Source organism: Ahaetulla prasina, chromosome 4 (assembly GCF_028640845.1).
Source record: "Ahaetulla prasina isolate Xishuangbanna chromosome 4, ASM2864084v1, whole genome shotgun sequence".
Lineage (NCBI taxonomy): Eukaryota > Metazoa > Chordata > Lepidosauria > Squamata > Colubridae > Ahaetulla > Ahaetulla prasina.
In genome coordinates, this window is record NC_080542.1 from 10,014,219 (window position 1) to 10,037,251 (window position 23,033).

Consider the following 23,033-nt stretch of genomic DNA (forward strand, 5'->3'; position numbering starts at 1 on the left):
AGGAATATTTGCTTTCATATTCTTTTTGCATGGCATATTATAAATTAATAAAACTACACGAAAAAATATTGAAAATGAAGGGTTTACAAAGTAATTTGTCCACATCTGAATCCAGATATTCTAAATTTCAGAAGTCACAGCTTGCCCAATAAGACATTAAAGTTTCAAAACTTTAGCATCCTAGTGTATTAACTATTTGTAAATCTTGGCCCTACTAAATAATAGGATGGTACGTTGGCAAAGTAATACGTTTATAGGATTGTTGGCATGATAAATGAAAGAAGAGCTGTGGATCAAAACTATGAAATGGAAAGAGTAAGAAAATAAAATAAGTTGACATCCCAACATGATGCAAAACATCCACAATAGATTCATAAATACAAATAATGTACCACGTTTTATTAATAAATTATTAACCATGATAGACTCATTCAAAAAAGACTCTGGAAAGAGTGCTGAAAAAAGCTACAAAGATAATAATAATAATAATATCAGAGTTGGAAGGGACCTCAGAGGTCTTCTAGTCCAACTAGGAGGATGGAGGCTAGAACTTAAGAAAAATGGTTGCAGGAATTGGCTTTGTCTAGTCTAATAAAAAGAATAAAAAGTTAAGGTAAAGGTTCCCCTCGCACATGCGTGCTAGTCGTTGCTGACTCTAGGGGGCAGTGCTCATCTCCGTTTCAAAGCCGAAGAGCCAGTGCTGTCCGATGACGTCTCCGTGGTAATGTGGCCGGCATGACTCAATGCCAAAGGCGCACGGAAGGCTGTTACCTTCCCACCAAAGGTGGTCCCTATTTTTTCTACTTGCATTTTTACGTGCTTTCGAAACTGCTAAGTTGGCAGAAGCTGGGACAAGTAACGGGAGCTCACCCTGTTACACGGCAGCACTAGGGATTCGAACTGCTGAGCTGCCGACCTTTCGATCGACAAGCTCAACGTCCTAGCCGCTGAGCCTCTGAGCCGCCCTTTTTAATAAAAAGAATAGAATAGAATTTTTTCTTTAATTGGCCAAGTGTGATTGGACACACAGGGAATTTTCCTTGGTGCATAGGCTCTCAGTGTACATAAAAGAAAAGATACCTTCATCGAGAATCATAAGGTACAACACTTAATGATAGTCATAAAAGAAGAACATTGATAGCAGTGCTCCAATATTTGAGGGGCTACCACAAAGATGAAGGGGGTCAATCTATTTTCAAAAGCACCAGAAGGCAAGGGAAGAAGCAGTGGATAAAAACTAACCAAGAAAAAAAGCAATCTAGGAGGAGAACTTTCCTAACAGTGAGTACAATTAACCAGTGGAACCAGTGGGTGCTCCATCGCTACAGGCTTTTGAGAAAAGGCTGGATAGCCACTTGTCTGGAATGGTATAAGGTCTCCTGCTTGAGCAGAGGGTTGGACTGGAAGACCCCCAAGGCCCCTTTCCAACTCTGTTATTCTGTTAAAACAGCCAATCACATCCTCTTCATTAGAGATGATGGACTGCAGAAAGCATTTATTAGTGAATTGAAGAAATATCAGATTTTCCTCGGTCCAATAGGGACCGCTTGCCAAATGGAAGAATAATAATTTCCTCCTTTTTCTGGAAAGTGTATCTCACTTACCAAAGAAGCTGTTCATCAGGGTCAAAACCGTTATTAAAATCTTCATGATACTGCACCTATTAGCCAAAATAAAATAAAATAAAAGCAACAATCACAATGTCCTTGGAGCAGAGCACATTCCAAAAAAGTGTTCAAGAAAAGATGCATACGCCTCATATAAGATGGATGAATGGAAGAAGGATTTGCATAGAGCTGCCTATAATAGGGCACAGTTTATCTGCTTCATGCTCAGCTGCTTAAACCTCAAATTCCACTGAGCATTAGAGAATAGTCATGGCTTAAATGTGCGGAGTGACAAATGTGTCAATGCTGATTTATTTCCATTTTAATTCTCTTTTTGGTCTCCAGTTCCGCTTACCCCATTCCCACAGGAGTTTGATTTTCAATTTTCTGAAAAAGAGAATTTTTTGCAAATGTCAGAGAGAGAGAGAGAGACAGAGAGAGAGACAGAGACAGAGACAGAGACAGAAAGAGAGAGAGACAGAGAGAGAGAGAGAGAGAGAGAGACAGAGACAGAGACAGAGAGACAGAGAGACAGAGACAGAGACAGAGAGAGACAGAAGAGACGGACAGACTGAAAAACAGACAGAGACAGAGAGACAGAAAGACAGACAGAGAGAGACAGACAGAGAGAGAGAGAGACAGAGAGAGAGACAGAGAGAGAGAGAGAGACAGACAGACTGACAGAGACAGAAAGACAGAGAGAGAGACAGAGACAGAGAGACAAAGAGACAGAGAGAGAGACAGACAGACAGACAGACAGAGACAGAGAGACAAAGAGAGGCAGAGAGACAGAGACAGAGAGAAACAGAGACAGACAGACAGATGGACAGACAGACAGAAAGAAAGACAGAGGGAGACAGAGACAGAAAGAGAGAGAGAGAGAGATTATGTATGTTTTCCAAATGAATGCAATTTTTTTTAACATGCAATTAATCTTATACAATGATTATTGGGCATTATTTCCATGCCTGGAATCATGTCTATTTTTTCCTCACTGGATTTATTTTAAGTGAAGAGTTGCTCTTCAACATCTGTGGATTTTGGTTGATGCTTCAAATTGAAATATTGACTACTATAATCCCAATATTGCTTTGAAGGCATCAGAATAACAAGGAATGCCTGACTGGTACTTTAGAGGAAGAAATATCTATATATCTTTTTCTATAGCTATAGCTAGACCAATAGCTATAACTATCTATCTGCCTGTCTGTCTATATCACCTCTAAGTCTACATCTATATGTCTATAAACCTATATCTATCTATATCATCTATGTCTGTCTATATCTATACCTGTAATCATATCTATTTATATAATCTATATCTTATCTATATCAATATCATCTATAATTTATATATCATCTTTATCTATATACAGGTGGTCCTCAAACTATATCTGCAACCGAGCCCAAAATGTTCGTTGCTAAATGAGGTGGTAATTCAGTGTCTCATTTTATGATATATATATTTTTTGCCACAGTTCTTAAGCAAATATTTAGTGAATCATGCAATAATTTCGAAAATCTGGCTTCCCTCATTGATTTTGCTGATCAAGGCCGGTTAGGAAAGTTACAAAGGATGAACATATGACCTCTGAAGGGTTCATTGTGTCAGGGTTCCAAGAAATACATCCATAGCAACTTGCCTCCAGAAGTTGTAACACCAGAGCTCATCCACTCTGACCCGAGCGGCAACACATTTATCCCACGAGTATAAAATGAAGATAGTATGCCAACCTCCCTGCCCCTGAAAGGCCCATGGTGTAGATCCTCCCACAAGATTTCAACCCTCGCATACTAATTTGTGCTCCCCAAAGTCATTATATTTGTCCACTACTGTATTGTATGTCTATGCAGAATAATTTTATGGAAGGAAGGAAGGAAGGAAGGAAGGAAGGAAGGAAGGAAGGAAGGAAGGAAGGAAGGAAGGAAGGAAGGAAGGAAGGAACTTGGACTTCAGTAAAGCATTTGATAAAGTAAACCATAACCTACTACTAGATAAAGTAGAAAAATGTGGGTTAGACAGCACCACCACCAGATGGATTCGTAACTGGCTGACCAACCGCACTCAACATGTGATCCTCAATGGAACTACATCCACATGGAGGGAAGTATGCAGTAGAGTATCCCAAGGCTCTGTTTTAGGCCCAGTACTCTTCAACATCTTCATCAATAACTTGGACGAGGGGATAGACGGGGAACTCATCAAATTTGCAGATGACACCAAGCTGGCAGGAATAGCCAACACTCCAGAAGATAGGCTCAGGATACAGAAGGATCTTGACAGACTTGAACATTGGATGGTAACTAACAAAATGAAATTCAACAGTGAAAAAAGTAAGGTTCTACATTTAGGCAAAAAAAAAAAATGCACAGGTACCGGATATGTGGTGCCTTGCTCAATAGTAGTAACTGTGAGAGGGATCTTGGAGTCCTAGTGGACAACCATTTAGATATGAGTCAGCCGTGTGCAGCAGCTGCCAAAAAAGCCAACGCAGTTCTGGGCTGCATAAACAGAGGGATAGAATCAAGATCACGTGAAGTATTAATACCACTTTATAATGCCTTGGAATATTGCATTCAATTTTGGTCGCCCCGATGTAAAAAAGATGTTGAGGCTCTAGAAAGAGTGCAGAGAAGAGCGACAAAGATGATTAGGGGACTGGAAGCTAAAACATATGAAGAACGCTTGCAGGAACTGGGTATGTCTAGTTTGATGAAAAGAAGGACTAGGGGAGACATGATAGCAGTGTTCCAATATCTCAGGGGTTGCCACAAAGAAGAAGGAGTCAAACTATTCTCCAAAGCACCTGAGGGTAGAACAAGAAGCAATGGGTGGAAGCTAATCAAGGAGAGAAGCAACTTAGAACTAAGGAGAAATTTTCTGACAGTTAGAACAATCAATAAGTGGAACAACTTGCCTGCAGAAGTTGTGAATACACCAACACTGGACATTTTTAAGAAAATGTTGGATAGCCATTTGTCTGAAATGGTGTAGGGTTTCCTGCCTTGGCAGGGGGTTGGACTAGAAGACCTTCAAGGTCCCTTCCAACTCTGTTACTATGTTAAGGAAGGAAGGAGGAAGGAAAGACATGTATACTCACACAATTCTAATTAGATCTCTGTGGGATATTAAGATTTGCTTCGAAATTCACTTGTGGCTTAAGGAAATATGACTAAAAACCATAGCAGACCTCTAAAGAACTCATTGGTATGTAGCTCCATGGATGGAACCAGAACATTTAAATAAAATCTATACGTTTCGCCTCTTTTTTGCAGGGTAGGGAGTATTGTTGGCGACAGCTCTCTATTTTCCTCCATCTTGCAGAATGCTTTGAATTTTGAACTCCTTTTTATGTGAGTGTGTTTCATTTTATTTTTAAATCTCAGAAAAGCTTGTTGTTGATGGAAACATGGAATTCTGTGTGATAGACCTAGGAAAATTTGCCTTTCTTTCGGTGAGTATATTTCATCTTCAATGCCCGGACAGTATTTCATTGAAAGCCTTATTAAGATTTGTCCAGATATTCTATTCCATATTTAACTTGACTGTTACGTTTATCTGTCCAGGGAGTTTATATGAGACATTGAACCATACATTATTCTAGTTCTCAATATCTTATCACGTCTATCTTGTTTAAGTTACAGGAAATCACGAAAGCAGCAAATTCAAGAAAACAACTGATTTATTAATTTTTTAAATACTATATCATTTTTTGATTCATTGTGTTATGATTGTATCTGGAGCTCAGTTTGTGAAGGAACTGTGTAATGTTTACAGCATTGTGATTTATTTTCTACTACTGATATTTTATTTTAGTCATTCTAAGCTGCCACAAGTCTCACAACTGTGAAGGGTGGGGCGACCCAAAATTGAACAGAAAAAAAAAAGACTAAGTTCACACAATATTTTAACGTACCACCTCACCCCCCAAAAAATTCCTATCTTGGTGTTAAAGCACATTAAAGTTACATGTTTTGCAAAGACATTTATTCTTCTTTTCCTAACCTGACTTAATTTATGTCTTTAACATAGTCATCTACTAACCAATGATGCTTTGATCAGGAACAAAGATCCGACGTGGTGCAGTGGTTAGAGTGCAGTACTGCAAGCTACTTCAGATGACTGTTAGCTTCAGTTCGGCAGTTCAAATCTCACCAGGCTCAAGGTTGGCTCAGCCTTCCATCCTTCCGAGGTCAGTAAAATGAGGACCCAGATTGTTGGGGGCGATAGGCTGACTCTGTAAACAGCTTAGAGGGGGCTGTAAAAGCACTATGAAGCAATATGTGCTACTGCTATTGCAATTTTTCTGCTATCTGAAATTTTTTGAAATACTAAAAAATTTCTTTTCCTGAGGAGACCTCTTCCAGACCCTGACCCTTCTAAGAGCTTTTAATTTAAAAATTGGTAGTACAATAAAGGCAGCAAAAAACTCATAATGCTTTCGAATTCCATCTTCTTTGCCTCAGTCAAAAGTCTCAATATCCACCAAGAGGAATGTAAGAAATATAGAAGCCAAAGACAAGAGATTATAACATTGGCTCTCCCAGAAGGAAAGTTTTCCGCATAATTATATCTTCTTTTCTCTTTGTCTGTAAACTTTTCTGTTCTCATCCTTGACGTAGAAATAAATCTGTAACATGATTGCGTGAATCTGATCCAATAATGAATGGACATTCTCTTCTTACATCATTATTATTATTGTTGTTGTTGTTGTTGTTTACTTTATCCAACATGAAACTCAGTCAACTGAACATTTAAAAATGCATCACAAATACCATTGACTGGTGCTAATGGTTGATAAGGGTTGCTGCCAGCGTCCTAGGTATCAACCATATTATTATTATTATTATTATTATTATTATTATTATTATTATTATTATTATTATTATTATTATTATTATTATTATTTACACAAAATGACAGTATACACAGCAAACGAGATAACTATGCTGGATTTCGTATCACAGATCACTGGTCGAACACTTCCCAAGCGTTTAGGACTGCTTGATGTATCGGTGAATTATGCGAGCAGATCCCAGTAAGGTGGCCTTCTGCAGCTGACCAATGGGGATCTTGTCAGCGCCAATTGCTTTTAAGTGCTTGCCTAGGTCTTTAGGCACAGCTCCCAGTGTGCTGAGGACCACTGGAACCACCTGCACTGGTTTATGCCAGAGTCTGCAATTCGATTCTCAAATCTTGATATCTGGTGGTGGTGGTGGTGGTGGTATTATTATTATTATTATTATTATTATTATTATTATTATTATTATTATTATTATTATTATTATTATTATTATTATTATTATTATTATTATTATTATTATTATTATTATTATTTGCAGAATGTCAGGCCAAAGAATCCTCATGATCTCTTCAAACTCTGATTCCATGTGTCTTTTTTTTTATTCTTGGAATACATATTGATTTTGGGCCTTAATTTATCAGTTTATCAGATTTCTATCCTGTCCTAATCTGAACTGATTCTTAGGAGTTTAAAGCAGAATAAAACACAAGGTAAATAATTAAAAACAAGGCAAGTAGCTAAAGCAACTAAACTTTTTGAAATATGGGCCAAATCTACTTTCTGACATTTTCTTCAATTTAAAAAAGGGACGACCCATTTAAATGATATAATAAAATAACCAGCCTGTAACACCTTATTCCTTTTTTTTTTTGGTCCTTTGACAGCTCTAGGCAAACAGTATCCTTGCAAATGTATCCGATAAATCAAACTGTAGTCACTGAGTTTATCCTGCAAGGGTTTCCAGCCTCCGCTGAGTTGCAGAAGTATCTCTTTGTCCCAATACTTTTTACCTACCTCCTCACAATCGTTGGAAACATCCTGATTGTTGTCATTGTTGTCCATGATCCTCACCTTCACAATCCCATGTACTTCTTCTTGGGGAACTTTTCCTCCTTGGAGGTCTTCTACGTCACCACTCTGTCCCCCAAGATGTTGGCTCACTTTCTAGTGGAGAAGAAGTCCATCTGTTTCTACTGTTGCATCTCTCAAGCCTTTTTCCACTTCTTCCTCGGAGCCACAGAATTCTGCCTGCTTGCTTCCATGTCCTTTGATCGCTACATTGCCATCTGCAAACCACTGCATTACAGCGTCATCATGAATTACAGACTTTGTCTCCAGCTAGCCTTGGGCTCATGGTTGGGAGGGTTATCAACTGTCATTCTCCAGACGGTTTTACTGTGCCAGCTCCCATTTTGTGGTCTCAATACGATCAACCACTTCTACTGTGATGTGACTCCCTTGCTGGGTTTAGCTTGTGCTAACACATATCTGCTCGAACAGATGGTGTTAGTGGGATCCGTCCTTCTTCTGTTCAGTACCTTCCTATTGACTGCTATCTCATATAGCTTCATCATCTTCACCATAATGCGCATCTCTTCATCCTCAGGGAGACAGAAGGCTTTCTCAACTTGTGTTGCCCACCTTACAGTTGTATCCATCCAGTATGGAACTGTTATGTTCATGTATGTTAAGCCCAATTCCAACTCTTCTTTGGAAATAAACAAGGCGGTTTCTGTACTTAATACCATTGTGACCCCTCTACTCAACCCTTTCATCTACACTCTGAGGAACAAAGATGTCAAAGAAGCTCTGAAGAAAATGGCATGTACTAAAGAAAAAATGTTTCATTGAGTGTAATAAAATATAAAATAAAATTAAAGTTCATTTTGAAGGAATTGATTTGATTCCCAGATGGGATAAAGGAGGGTTATTTTTACCCCAAGATGTTGATATTCATCAGGTGTATTTTCAGTATTCCCGTAGTTTTTTGGAGGAGGACTGTGGCCACTGCTACATCGCTGGCATCTGCTTGGATGACAAATGCTTGGTCCGGATCTGGGTGCTTAAGGATCGGCTCGTTGGCAAACAGTCTTTTCAGCATCTCGAATGCCTTTTGGCATTCCAGGGTCCGATTCAGGGGCTGACCTGGCCGTGGTTTCACTCCCCCCCCCCGCCTCCAGTCTTTACTAGTTCAGTGATTAGGAAGGCAATCTCAGCAAAGGAGGGAATAATAATTTTTGATAATTTTTACTGTTGGTAAAATGTATCAAACCCCAAGAAGCTTTGGAGCTGCTTGTGGGTTCGATGGGTGTTGTGCCTCACCCGCCCCCCTCTCTGCAGCCAGGACCCTCTCATCTCCTGTTATCTCAGCCAGAGACTGATAGTGCAGACAAAGGGCCTAGCATGCCTCCAGCCCCCAGTCCTGGCACCATGCCCGGACAAACTGAGCAAATAAAGCCCCCCCCAGCGTGTGAGCATGAGGAGCATGAAGCCAGTCACGAGCTAGAATTGCCGGCAGCTGGAGGGTGGACAGAGCCACGCTTCCAGAGAATGGAGAGGCGACCTCAGCAAAAGGAAGGGAGGGGCAGGCCTGGATAAGTGCTGAGTCATGGAGCCACACCCCATGGCCTATATAAAGGATCTGCTTTCTGGCATTCCTTGAGTCAGGCAAAGTCTCATCTGGTTGCTGAAGTCAGACCTTGGATTCCTGCCTGCCCTGAGAACTCTGAAAGGACTTTGGCAAAGCTGCAAAGGCTTCGTGGCCATGCTTGAGACAAACTTTCCAGACCCGGCCGTCAGAGGAGGAGTGGGACACGACAAGGGGCTTGCCAGTCCAATTTGGCTTTGACTTTCCCTGGGTCCACCTCTACCCCATCACTGGGCACACAATACCCTAAGTATTCTAGGATGGATTTATGGAATTTTCAGTTAGATAATTTGGCATACAGATTTGCCTCTAGGAGCTTCTTGGGCACTTGGTGCACAAGGTTGATGTGTTCTTCCAGTGTCTCAGTGAAGATGAGAATGTCATCTAAGAACAAGAAAGTATACGTAGAGGGAAGCCTTGCAGACTGCGAGGCCAGGCTAGCGAATGGGGCATGGAGGCTGTGGTGCAGGCACGGCACTGATCTTCAATTTGGTGTGGCCATCTGGGCTTTGACATGATTAGCCTTAGATCCAATCCACACAGCTGCCCTGTGTTATGACCCAGGCCCAAGTAGGTAGTAGGAAACTCAGTCAGTGAAAAAACAAACTTTATTCAAACAGCTGAGAATTACTTCATTCCCAGCGTAGTTCAACTAAATTAAAGCAAATTCCTCCCAACACAAATTATTCAGTCCTATCGCAAACCTTCGTCCAATTAGGAAAACTGCCAAAGGCCTTTCTTGGCAAACGTTCAGAAGTCACTGATACAAAAATAAATGCAAGAAGACGAAGCTCCCAACGTTGTTTTCCAGCAAAGCCTAAACACTGTTGCTGGTCTGTTTTAATAACAATAACAATAACAATAACAGTAACAGTAACAGTAACAGTAACAGTAACAGTAACAATAACAATAACAATAACAATAACCATAACAATAATAATAATAATAATTATTATTATTATTATTATTTAATTTTTATACCGCCCTTCTCCCGAAGGACTCAAGGTGGTGAACAGGCAGATAAAATAATACCATATATTACAATAAAAACACTCTTTAAAAAACTTATTCAATATGGCCTAAAATTTAAAATACAATACAAAATATAAAATAAACTCCAATAAAATCCATATTTAAAAACTCTATTTAAGCCAGTCCTGCTCGGAAGAATAGATACGTCTTCAGCTCGCGGCGAAAGGTCTGGAGGTCAGGAAGTTGTTGAAGTCCTGGGGAAAGCTCATTCCAGAGGGTAGGTGCCCCCAACATGCTCCCCCTGGGGGTCGCCAGCCTACACTGTTTGGCTGACGGCACCCTGAGAAGACCCTCTCTATGGGAGCGGGCCGGCCGATGGGAGGCATGTGGTAGCAGAAGGCGGTCCCGAAGATATCCCGGTCCTATGCCATGGAGCGCTTTAAAGGTGGTAACCAGCACCTTGAAGTGCACTCGGAAAACCACAGGTAGCCAGTGCAGCCTGCGCAGGATCTGTGTTATATGGGAGCCACGAGTGGCTCCCTCTATCACCCGCGCAGCTGCATTCTGAACCAACTGAAGTCTCCGGGTGCACCTCAAAGGGAGCCCCATGTAGAGAGCATTGCAGTAGTCCAGGCGAATTAAGCCTTATGGGAGGGGCCAATCATCTCTTGGCCCTAGTCCCAACTCATCCTCTTTGCTTGAGCTGCTCTTGCCTTCTGGCAACCTTCTCATGCATGCATTAGGAACAGGCTCCTCCTGTTCCTCTGCCTCACTACTATCAGTTTCTGGGTGCTCTGGAGTCCGCACCTCACTGCCTGATGACCCTGGCCCCACCTCAGCCTCATCGCTGTCTGACTCCATTGCCAGCTCCGCAAGCTGCTGACGGACCACAACACATGGAGCCAGCAAGAGACCACTCTGTCGCCCCAGCCCCACCCACTGTATATGTGCACTGGAGGCAGCAAGAGCTGGTGTCCTGGATGAATAGAAATACAGTCAGCCTGTGGAGCAAGATGGTCCCCAGGGATGCCAGGCCCCATATGCACTCACCTCCTCTGCATGCACTCAAGGGACAGGGTAGGGGTGGCCGCTCACTGGTTGAAGGGCTGTTCCATGGATCTAAGGCTGACCTCATTCTGGCCCAGATGGCCGCCAATAGGACTGGTCCTTCTCAGACCAGTCCTTCGCTGTTTCCAGGGTGGCCTCACCAGCAAGATCTAACAAAATTTAAGGCTGGATCTGCCCCACGGACCTTGAATTTGACATCCCTGCTCTATACAATTTCAGATAGGTGGTATTGTGCCACGCCTGCCCCCGTCTCCGCAGCCGGGCCCCTCCCATCTCCTGTTATCTGAGCCAGAGACTGATAGTGCAGACAAAGGGCCTGGCATGCCTCCAGCCCCCAGTCCTGGCAACGTCCTAGCCCCTGAGCCACCACGTCTGTTGTTATAGGCAAATACAATTGAAAAGCATTTTAGCCTTCCCGCAAAGTCGATTTTTTGGACTGATCTACCAAGTGGGGCTGACATTACCTAATCAAGGGTGGAGGGAAGGGCTTTAGCTGCCCTTATGTACATCATACATTAATCAACATTCCCTGTGTGCTTCTCTTTCTCAATATAGATTGGCCAAAAAGGGATACCGAATCTCTCATAGATGTAGTAGACTCCTCTTCATTGGATGAAAGCCACAGAAGACTAAATGACCATCTGTCTGATATGCTTTGATCTCAATTCCTGCTCTGAGGAAAAGGTCGGACACGAAGGTCCGTTTGGCATCTTCCAATCTCTGGAAAGATGCCATATAAAAGAAGGTTGTCTTCTCCTTTCTCTCTCACTCCATAGCTCATATGCTAATGGATTCAGATAACAAGAAAGTAGATTCTAGAATAGAATAGAATAGAATAGAATAGAATAGAATAGAATAGAATAGAATAGAATAGAATAGAATAGAATTTTTATTGGCCAAGTGTGATTGGACACACAAGAATTTGTCTTGGTGCATATGCTCTCATTGTACATAATAGAAAAGATACCTTCATCAAGGTACAACATTTACAACACAAATGATTATCAATATATCAATATAAATCATAAGGATTGCCAGCAACAAAGTTACAGTCATACATTCATAAGTGGAAAGAGATTGGTGATGGGAACGATGAGAAGATTAATAGTAGTGCAGATTTAGTAAATAGTTTGACAGTGTTGAAGGAATTATTTGTTTAGCAGAGTGATGGCCTTTGGGAAAAAACTGTTCTTGTGTCTAGTTGTTCTGGTGTGCAGTGCTCTATAGCATTGTTTTGAGGGTAGGAGTTGAAACAGTTTATGTCCAGGATGTGAGGGGTCTGTAAATATTTTCACGGCCCTCTTCTTGATTCGTGCAGTATACAGGTCCTCAATGGAAGGCAGGTTGGTAGCAATTATTTTTTCTGCAGTTCTAATTATCCTCTGAAGTCTGTGTCTTTCTTGTTGGGTTGCAGAACCGAACCAGACAGTGATGGAGGTGCAAATGACAGACTCAACAATTCCTCTGTAGAACTGAATCAGCAGCTCCTTGGGCAGTTTGAGCTTCCTGAGTTGGTGCAGAAAGAACATTCTTTGTTGTCCTTTTTTGATAATGTTTTTGATGTTAGCTAATTCTAACTGAATGCTAGAAAAAAAACACCCAAAGTAAGAGCAATTTAACAGGGGAAATCAGTGGGACAGAAGGCTCCCATTCACCTCTCTTTAAGAAGAACTTAAAATAGCCATGTCATAGAAGTGTGTGGATGCCAAGCTGACAAGTATCAATGTAAGAAGAAATAAAAGAGGTAATTTGATCATCATTTTCTTCAAATGTCCGAGAAAAAAAAACAGATAGAGGGATTCATGCTCTAGAAACTACACAACAAAACTTCTATGTTGCAGGTTTTAAAAAATAAATAATCAACTTTCTTTTTTTAAAGAAGATTATCTTTCCGATGCATACATATTGTGCTAAATCTCTGGAAAATGTAAATACAATTTTTTATTCCTACTGAACGTGGTTGTAGGTCCCCAAAAAAATGGACCCTGCACCTTTGGGAAAAAATATGCTGATGATGGTGATAATGATGATGATGGTGGTGGTGATGGCGGTGATGATTGAACTTGCTTCTAGACCCAAAGTTTGGGTTGAGATGGTTTGGGTTGACTGATAAAACATCAAGCTGTAGAACAATAGTTTCAACGAATCATCCCTCGGATTCTGCTCAACATTTATTCTGCTCTTGGATGAATAGGTTTGGGATGGAGAACCAAACAGTTGTGGCCGAATTCATTTTACTGGGATTTCCCAGTATCGTAAAAGTAAGATTTCTGGTCTTTGTGGGTGTCTTGATAATCTATATCTTGACCGTCACTGGGAACATTGTCATCGTGGTGACTGTGGCTTATGACCCTGGTCTCCATAAGCCAATGTATTTCTTCCTCAGCAACCTTTCGTTCCTAGGAATTATGTACGTGACAGCTACAATCCCTAAACTTTTGGCCAATTTAGTCTCCGTCAAGAAATCTATCAGCCTGACTGGTTGCAAAGCTCAAGCTTTTTCCCACTTCTTCCTAGGGGCCACAGAATTCTTTCTACTCACTGCTATGGCATATGACCGTTACATGGCCATCTGCCACCCCCTTCATTACCACACGATCATGAGTAGCAGAGTTTGCGTCCAACTGGCTTGTGGATCCTGGTTTGGTGGCCTGATGACCGTCTTGGTACAGACCATTCTAGTGTTCCGACTTCCATTCTGTGGCCCCAATACTATCAATCACTTTTACTGTGACGTTGGACCATTGCTAAAGCTGGCTTGCACTGACACTCATCCCATTGAATGGATCATCTTCATCGTGGCCACCGTTGTGGTGTTCAGCAATTCCCTGTTGACGGTGGTTTCATACATCTTCATAATTTCGGCTGTGATGAAAATCCCATCCATTGCTGGGAGACAAAAGGCTTTTTCTACTTGCATCTCTCACTTAATTGTTGTCGTTCTGTTATATGGGGCAATTATTTTTATCTACGTCAGACCAACAGGGCATGCGTCGTTATATATGAACAAGGTAGTTTCCCTTCTCAATACTTTGGTCACACCATTGCTCAACCCTTTTATTTACACCCTCAGGAACAAAGAAGTTAAAGATTCTCTGAAAAAGGGATTAACCTGGAAGAAAGTATTTGAGAACAGCCACAAGTAATTTTTTTTTAAAAAAATGGAGAAATGACTGTAAGGTAAAGGTAAAGGTTCCCCTCGCACATATGTGCTAATCGTTCCCGACTCTAGGGGGTGGTGCTTATCTCCATTTCAAAGCTGAAGAGCCAGCGCTGTCCGAAGACGTCTCTGTGGTCATGTGGCCGGCATGACTCAATGCCAAAGGCGCACAAAACACTGTTACCTTCCCACCAAAGGTGGTTCCTATTTTTCTACTTGCATTTTTTATGTGCTTTCGAGCTGCTAGGTTGGCAGAAGCTGGAACAAATAATGGGAGCTCACCCCGTTACACGGCACACCAGAGATTCGAACAGCTGAATTGCCAACCTTTCGATCGACAAGCTCAGTGTCCTAGCCCCTTGAGCAGGGGTGAAATGCTCCCGGATCGGAGGGGATCGTGAGATCCGGTAGCGATGGCGGCTGCTGGTTCGGAGGACCGGTAGCAAAAATCCCTGGCCCCGCCCTCCCTGCCTCTGCTGAGCCGCACCATCTGCAGAGGTGTTTTTTTTTTACTTTTAAAAGCCAGTGTTGCTTCAGCTGAAACAGGCCTTTAAAAGTAAAAAACAGCAGAACCTTACTTGTACTCTTACATGTTTTCTACAAGTAAGAGTAGAGATTCTAAGGCACTTACCTGATTACTGAGGAACGCATGGCCACAGCCCGAAAGCAGTTTCAGTTTCAGCCAGACAGCATCAATTTCTCAGCTAATCTATTTCCTCGGTGATCAACTGGCTGGCTTTGCTAGCTGAGGAACTCTGGGATTTGAAGTCCACAATAAAATAAAATAAAATAAAATAAAATAAAATAAAATAAAATAAAATAAAATAAAATAAAATAAAATAAAATAAAATAAAATAAAATAAAATAAAATAAAATAAAATAAAATAAAATAAAATAAAATAAAATATTTGTGCAGCTTTCTGAGATTTGGTGTGTTTCTATAGAGTTTCACTCTAACTACACAAACACACAAAATCTCAGAAAGCTATATATTGTGTGTGTGTGTGTGTGTGTGTGTGTGTGTGTGTTAGTTGTGTGTGTGTAAAGTGTGAAAGTTGGTTTTTGAGCTTTTTGTGGCTATGTGAATTGTGAAGTGCAGCTGCTTTTACATTGTGTGTGAGTCAGTTGTGTTATGTGTGTGTAAAGTGTGAAAGTTGGTTTTTGGTACCTCTTATTGTTTTTTTATACTTTGTTTATTATTGTTATTATTTATTGTTATTGGCCACGCCCACCAAGCCATCTGACCACCAAGCCACGCCCACCAATTAAGCCACGCCCACAGAACTGGTAGGGAAAATTTTTAGATTTCACCCCTGCCCTTGAGCCACTGTGTCCCTGTTTTTTCAGGCATAACCCTGTGTTAAATTTATTTTTCATGGTCTTGACTATTCTTCCTACCTTTGAAATGTCTGCATGGCTGTCTGCATTTCCTGAGTCGGATGAGGAGACCACATTTTTCTCCTTCTATCCTGACCACTTTCTACATAGGCATCATTGAGAACATTTTAACAGACTGCATCACTCTTAGATTTTTTTAACAAACTTCATCCCTGTTTGGTTTGGTGGCAGCAGTGCCTCAGGTAGAAAGTCCCTACAGAGAGTGGTAAAGACAGCCGAGAAGATTATAGGAAGCACCCTTCCCGTCATTCAGGATACTGCTTACAAGTGCTATGTGCTTAGAGCTCCAAGCATTGTTAGAGACCCCAACACACCCACTTCATGGTCTGTTTTGCTAGCTTCCCTCTGGAAGGAGGTTTCAAAGTATTTCTAGCAGGACTTCCAGAGTCTGTAAAAGCTTTGTTCCCTATGCCTTCCGTCTTGTAAACTTGCAAGATTTGTTTCGCTTGCCATGTACATGTATACATTCAAAGTAGACTGTGTTGTTTCTCCATGTCATATAATATATGTGGGTACATGTTTAAATTTGTATTTATTTATTTATTTATCTTGTCATGTTTATGTTTACATTAAAGATGGAGATTCTTTGAGAGCTGTATGCAATGTAATTTCATTTTAATGTATGCCAATTAGTGTGCATTCAAAGTGACAATAAAGTATGAGCCACAGTGGCGCAGTAGTTAGAGTGCAGTACTGCAGGCTACTTCTGCTGCCTGCCGGCTGCCTGCAATTTGGCAGTTCAAATCTCACCAGGCTCAAAATTGACTTAGTCTACTATCCTTCTGAGATGGGTAAAATGAGGATCCAAATTGTTAGGGGCAATATGCTGACTCTGTAAACATACATGCTAGACATTCCCGACACTAGGGGGCGGTGCTCATCTCCGTTTCAAAGCCGAAGAGCCAATGCTGTCCGAAGACATCTCTGTGGTCTTGTGGCTGGCATGACTCAGCGCCAAAGGCGCATGGAATGCTGTTACCTTCCCACCAAAGGTGGTCCCTATTTTTTCTACTTGCATTTTTACATGCTTTTGAAACTGCTAGGTTGGCAGAAGCTGGGACTAGTAATGGGAGCTCACCCCGTTACATGGCAGCACTAGGGATTCGAACCGCTGAGCTGCCGCCCTTCAACATCCTAGCCCCTACATTGTTGCTAATCTCGAAGGGGGTATGTGCCACCTGTAGAACATTTTATATGTGTCAAAAGAAAGACCTTCTAATTAATCTGCCCTCCCAATGATCAATCCCTTTTTCTCAGCTTGCCCTAGATAATTTCAGATGACTCATTTCCATTATTATTCCAAAGTTGTTCCTTGAAGACATCCGTCTGTACCTAAACTACTAATTGGCCTAAGGGAAACTATTACATCAGTTACAATATCCCTGAGGAGTGATTAAGGGAGTACAATTTTCTGACTATTCTGTCTGATGAAAAAGAGCTATATGTAGAATCTTTCTGGGTTAAAATTATCTTCACAACACGTTTGATGATGGCCAGGAGGGTAAGAAAGGAGATTCTATATATATTTTTTCTTGTTGAACACGTTGTGGTTGACAATTTTATATCCATCCTGTTGATATGTCAGTCTTAGCACATTTCTGCATCGTGAGTGCAGAGTCTTCTTATTGAGATTAAGTGTATCAGCTGAAGACATATATATGGAAATTGGCAAGGCTGTACCTAATTTAAAATCTCAGGTTCGAAACAGGTGGATCAAATTCAGAATAGAGCTGGAAGGTGTCTTGGAGATCTTCTAGATAAAGTAGAATCTACTTAGTAGATGCAACATTGAAATTGCTTGGGATTTAAGGTCTAGAATGTAGAGAGATTTTGAAAAAGGGAAATTGCATTGTTTTGCTAAATCGTACTATGGAGAGCCCTCGACTAAGATCTAACCATGGAGGACCAGGAGTTTCATAGGCTCCCTGATTCTAGCAGTTGTAGATGTGATCATCCAAAATATACAGTTACATATATTTTATTTGTCAAGCATGTATAATAGTATAGAATAGAATAGAATTTTTTATCGGCCAAGTGTGATTGGACACACAAGGAATTTGTCTTGGTGCATATGCTCTCAGTGTACATAAAAGAAAAGATACCTTCATCAAGGTACAACATTTACAATACAAATGAATATTGAGAACTGCTCAAAATTTCTGCTACCGGTTTTCCAGAACCTGTCAGAACCTGCTGGATTTCACCCCTGATGTGATCCGGTCAACACTCTGTTCACAAAATATGTATGATGAACGAAGAATTTTAATAAAACTTGTTAAAAAAAATTCTAAGCCTTCTTGAAAATCTTCAGTCTTACTTGAATAGTTTGGTAGACCTAGACAGACTTATCTCCAAAGAAAAAGAAAGACCTTTTTTAAAAAAATATACTTTATTGAACTTTTATTACATTAAAAACATAAGAAAAAAGAAAAGAAAAGAAAAAACAAACAAAAAAATTATATCACTTGACAGGTATTTGTGGCGTTTTTCTTATAACAGTAATCCGTGCATTATTTACAAAAATTAAATTGTGTGTATTTACATTCTTATTTTATCTATTGCTTATATTAAGTAACTAATTATTCTTATCTATCTCCATTCCATCCGTTTATACCACTGTTCCCATACTTTGTAAAATATTGATGTCTCTTTATCTTTTAAACTTTATCTTTTAAACTTTATCTTTTAAACTGTCCATTTCTGCTCAGTTCATGACCTTTTGTATAACAAGTTTCTCTGTGGGTATACATGGCTATTTCCCACACTGAGCGAAGGCCATGCTAGCGGCGATTAATACATGTAGTACTAGATATTTTGTACTCTTCTAATATCTGGAGCTCATTTTGGGGTAAAGGTAAAGGAGGTTGCTATCTGCAACCTGATAAAGATTCAAGGAGGTCATGTTTTAGGAATGTTTTGGCTTTGGGGCTCTTTCAGTCAATGGGATCTTTATCTGGAATCTCATTTGGGGGTGGGGGGCGTTGACATGAAGATCCCAGAGAAGGATACAACTGCTTTGTGTCGAGCAAAGGAAGCACAACATCCAGAGTCTTGAAGCTGCAATGAAACACAGTTTGATTTTCTTTTTAATCTTTGCACTGCACAGTCCTATCAATTCTTCTCCTTTAATTCTCAAATCACTTTCTTCTTTCCTCCCTCCTTTCTTCTCCCATCCCCCGAAAAGTAAGATAAGACAGAGATATGGGATTGTGGAGGCTAAGTTTAAAAGCAAAGATGGCTTGGAGCTCAATTTAATTGCCCCCAAAGTAAGTTGAGGTTCAAAATTCCCAAATCCTGTTTCCAGGCAATTCCAAACACCCTCCTGCCAGTCAAATAATAACAATAACAACAACTGAAATCACTAAAAAAAGAATTGTCCCAAAAGAGAATCTGCTTGAATGTAGAGCTGGCTATTCTGTTATGCAGGAACTTCCAAGTCTTTGGACTGCCTGTTTTCTTAATCGCTGGCTTAAGATGTTTTGAATTTTCCCCACCATCATACAAATATGTACCATCTTTTATGCCTAAAAATTGTGAACGTGGGAGACTGGACAATTTTATTTGTATTTATTTAATCTAATTGGCACTCACAAAGCACTGAGACGGTTGTGAAGGTTTACAGTAGCACATTCCAGGTTCAAACACTAAGACTGATGTTGATAAAAGTTTGTCTGATTGTTTTCTGATAAAATCAAGATATTTCTACTTCCATGACTATACTTTTTTAGTTTTTCTTTGCTTTTTTAGCAATCATCATCTGATTATAGTCTGCATTTAAAGACTATTCCCCTATGAGATTTCAGATATCAGATATCAGTCCTATCAAACTCTTATGTGATGCCTCCCCAATTAACCATCTTTCTTAATTCATCTATGGAAAGTCTCAGTCATCCAGGTCATGGTTGTCTCAAAGGTATTTTTTAAAAGGCAACTGGAGTTTCTTTTTTTCTTGAAGATGTTTTGCTTCTCATCCAAGAAGCTTCATCAATTCTGACTGGATGGTGGGGGGAGGGGGTATGGAAGGATTAATTCTGACAGGAATAATTAATAGTACCATCCCCCCCATGCCATCTAGTCAGAACTAATGAAGCTTCTTGAATGAGAAATGAAACATCTGAAAACCTGAATATAACATCATAAAATCGTCTGCTACAATGTCCTTCCTATCAAAGATTACTTCAGCTTCAATCGCAACAATACAGGAGCACACAATAGATTTAAACTTAATGTGAACCGTTCCAATCTTGATTGCAGAAAATATGACTTCAGTAACAGAGTGGTTAATGCCTGGAATGCACTACCTGACTCTGTGGTCTCTTCCCAAAATCCCCAAAGCTTCAACCAAAGACTATCTACTATTGACCTCACCCCCTTCCTAAGAGGTCTGTAAGGGGCGTGCATAAGAGCACCAGCATGCCTACCGTTCCTGTCCTATTGTTTCCTTTCACTATATCCAATTAATATGGTTATTTCATGCTTACACTTATATATACTGTTGTGTTTGACAAATAAATAAATAAATAAAATAAATAAATCTGCAAGGAAAAACAAAGAAAGCCCAGTTGCCTTTTGAAAAAGCACCTTTATTTAGTAAGATATTTTTCTGCTTAAATGTGTTCTCCTTTTATTTCAGGAAAAAAGAAGACAGCCAGTGTAACTTCTGAAATATCAGTCCAAACACTGAAATCTAATATGGTGCACCTGAATTTTGGCATTACCAGAGTGACTTTTCATACACTTCTTGGCATAATATATTGCAAATCATAAAATGTAATTCCATTTTTTCATTAAGTGTATAGGTGTTATATCAATAATAGTCAGATTTCCAGGCAGACAGATTTAGATAAATAGAACGTTTCAGAAGTTTAAAATGCACTGTGCTTCCTACACCCTTCCTTACTCGGATTTTCCTACACCTTTCCTTCCTGGGGTTATTTTTATAATAATAACAGAGTTGGAAGGGACCTTGGAGGTCTTCAACCCCCTGCCCAGGCAGGAAACCTTACACCATTTCAGCAGTGGTGGGATACAAGTAATTTAACAACCGGTTCTCTACCTCAATGATTTCTTCCAACAACCAGTTTACCAAACTGCTCGGAAAGTTAACAACCGGTTCTCCCGAAGTGGTGCGAACTGGCTGAATCCCACCACTGCATTTCAGACAAATTTTCATTTTCTTTGTTTCTGTTTCTTAACTTCATTTGTAAATGTAGTACACATGTTAGTGATAATTTTTTTGAAATGCTAGATGACATCTGAGATACCGGTGAGAAATCATGGACAATTTTGAAACGATGGAGCCTAGGAATACCTCCAGAGTAAGTGAATTCATTCTATTAGGAATTCCTTTTCTGTATGATCTTCACCGAGTCTTCTTTGTGGTGGCTCTCTTCATGTACCTTGTAACCATCCTTGGGAATGGCTTCATCCTCATCATCGTCGCAATTGAGCCAAGACTTCATACCCCGATGTACATCTTCTTAAGCAACCTTGCTTTTCTGGAGATCTGCTATACCTCCACCGGGGTACCCAAATTGCTACAGACTTTTATACAGACCAAGACGACCATCTGCTTCCACTGTTGCCTCACTCAAGGATTTCTTCACAACTGTCTTGGTAGTACGGAGCTTTTCATCCTCACCGCAATGGCCTTTGACCGCTATCTGGCCATCTGCAAGCCCCTTCAGTATCCCGTCATGATGTCCAGGCACGTGTGCCTACAAATGACTTTGGCCACCTGGTATGCCGCCTTTGTGATTATCTTTTTTATTTATTTGATCATTTGGAGATTGCCTTTCTGCGGGTCCAATGTTGTTGACAGTTACTTCTGCGATTTGGGTCCCCTGTTGAGCCTGGCCTGTGTGGACACCCGTTTCGTTGAGTCTTTCATACTGTTGAACGCTTTTGTAATCATTATTATGACTTTGGTTCTCACAATTCTGTCCTATGTTTTCATCATTGCCACCATCCTGCGCATTCCCTCCGCCGTAGGGCGGAAGAAGGCCTTCTCCACCTGTGCATCCCACCTGGTGGTGGTGTCCATATTATACGGAACTCTTGTCTTCATGTTCGTGAGGCCCAACATCCACTCCTCAAACCGCGTGACAAGGACTGTGGCGGTCTTAAACACCACCCTTATCCCAATGCTAAATCCTTTCATATACACAATTCGGAATGCCGAAGTCAAAAGAGCTGTCCAGAATATAATCCATAAAAGGAAAGGGATCTTAAATGGAGATAATGATTGGTACAATAGTTCCAGGACTCTCAAAGGTAGTAGGAATATGATGAAATTTAGAAAATGGTGGCATCGGTGACATTTTGAGTGACGCAATCAGAATTCCACTGGCAATAATTTCAGACTTAAAAACATCACTTGACTTTATAGTTTACAACACAGGTAGTCCTTGACTTATGAAAACAATGTGAGTCCAACCTTTCTGTTGTTGAGACAATTGTTAAGTGAGTTTTGCCTCACGTTACCCTGTTGCCCCCAAAATAAGACCTCCCCTGATAATAAGCACAATCGGGCTTTTGAGCACATGGCTATAAGCCAAGCGCTTATTTCAGGGTTCAAAACAATATAAGACAGGGTCTTATTTTCAGGGAAACACGGTACTATCCTTCTTGACACGGCTGTTAAGTGAATCACTGCAGTTGTTGAGTTAGTAACACTTCAAACGGTCACTAAACAGTTGGTTGTAATATATGTATATGTATATATGTATGTATGTATGTATATGTATGTATGTATGTATGTATGTATGTATGTATGTATGTATGTGTATATATATATATCTGTCTGTCTGTCTGTCTGTCTGTCTTTGGTTATTCAGGTTTTTTCCCGCGTAAAATTGGAAGTGTCTTGGTGACGTTTCGACGAAATCCCATTCGTCATCTTCAGGCTAGGAGTTTACAGCTTCGTGCTTCTAGGAGAAATTTCTCCTAGAAGCACGAAGCTGTAAACACCTAGCCTGAAGATGACGAAAGGGATTTCGTCGAAACGTCACCAAGACACTTCCAATTTTATGCAGGAGAAAACCCGAATAACCAAAGACCTACATACAAACACCCGCGAAAACCTCAAAAACAAACATACATACATACATACATACATACATACATACAGGTTTTGGTATGTTCGGGTCTTTTCCCGTGTAAGGTTGAAAGTATTTAGCAACGTTTCGATGAAATCTCATTCGTCATCTTCAAGCTGGTGCTTTCGGCTTCGTGCTTGTGTGAGCAAAGCATGGTTGGAGCTGCCGTCTTTCTATAAATACTGGTGGGGAGGTGGGGAGTGTTGCTGTGAGCGGGTTGGTTGGCTCTGTGGTTGCATCTTGATTGGTAGATGGAGTGGGTGTTTGCAGATTAGTCGG

At 40.5% G+C, this 23,033-nt stretch overlaps 3 protein-coding genes across 3 annotated transcripts; all 3 read left to right on the forward strand.

Annotated features, from left to right (window-relative positions):
- Positions 1-7,321: 7,321 nt before the first annotated feature.
- Positions 7,322-8,263, forward strand: LOC131197865 (olfactory receptor 6X1-like). Its single transcript, XM_058182364.1, has one exon. It carries the CDS (start codon positions 7,322-7,324, stop codon positions 8,261-8,263), a length of 942 nt encoding a protein of 313 aa, XP_058038347.1.
- Positions 8,264-13,300: 5,037 nt separating this feature from the next.
- Positions 13,301-14,245, forward strand: LOC131197866 (olfactory receptor 6X1-like). The gene has a single exon (XM_058182365.1). The coding sequence runs from the start codon at positions 13,301-13,303 to the stop codon at positions 14,243-14,245; it is 945 nt and encodes a 314-aa protein (XP_058038348.1).
- A 6,706-nt stretch (positions 14,246-20,951) lies between these two features.
- LOC131197867 (olfactory receptor 6X1-like) lies at positions 20,952-21,974 on the forward strand. Its single transcript, XM_058182367.1, has one exon. It carries the CDS (start codon positions 20,952-20,954, stop codon positions 21,972-21,974), a length of 1,023 nt encoding a protein of 340 aa, XP_058038350.1.
- The last annotated feature ends 1,059 nt before the right edge of the window (positions 21,975-23,033 follow it).

Coding starts and splice junctions, on each gene's coding strand:
- LOC131197865 (XM_058182364.1), top strand. CDS start 7,322: ATGTATCCGATAAATCAAACTGTAGTCACTGAGTTTATCCTGCAAGGG.
- LOC131197866 (XM_058182365.1), top strand. CDS start 13,301: ATGGAGAACCAAACAGTTGTGGCCGAATTCATTTTACTGGGATTTCCC.
- LOC131197867 (XM_058182367.1), top strand. CDS start 20,952: ATGGAGCCTAGGAATACCTCCAGAGTAAGTGAATTCATTCTATTAGGA.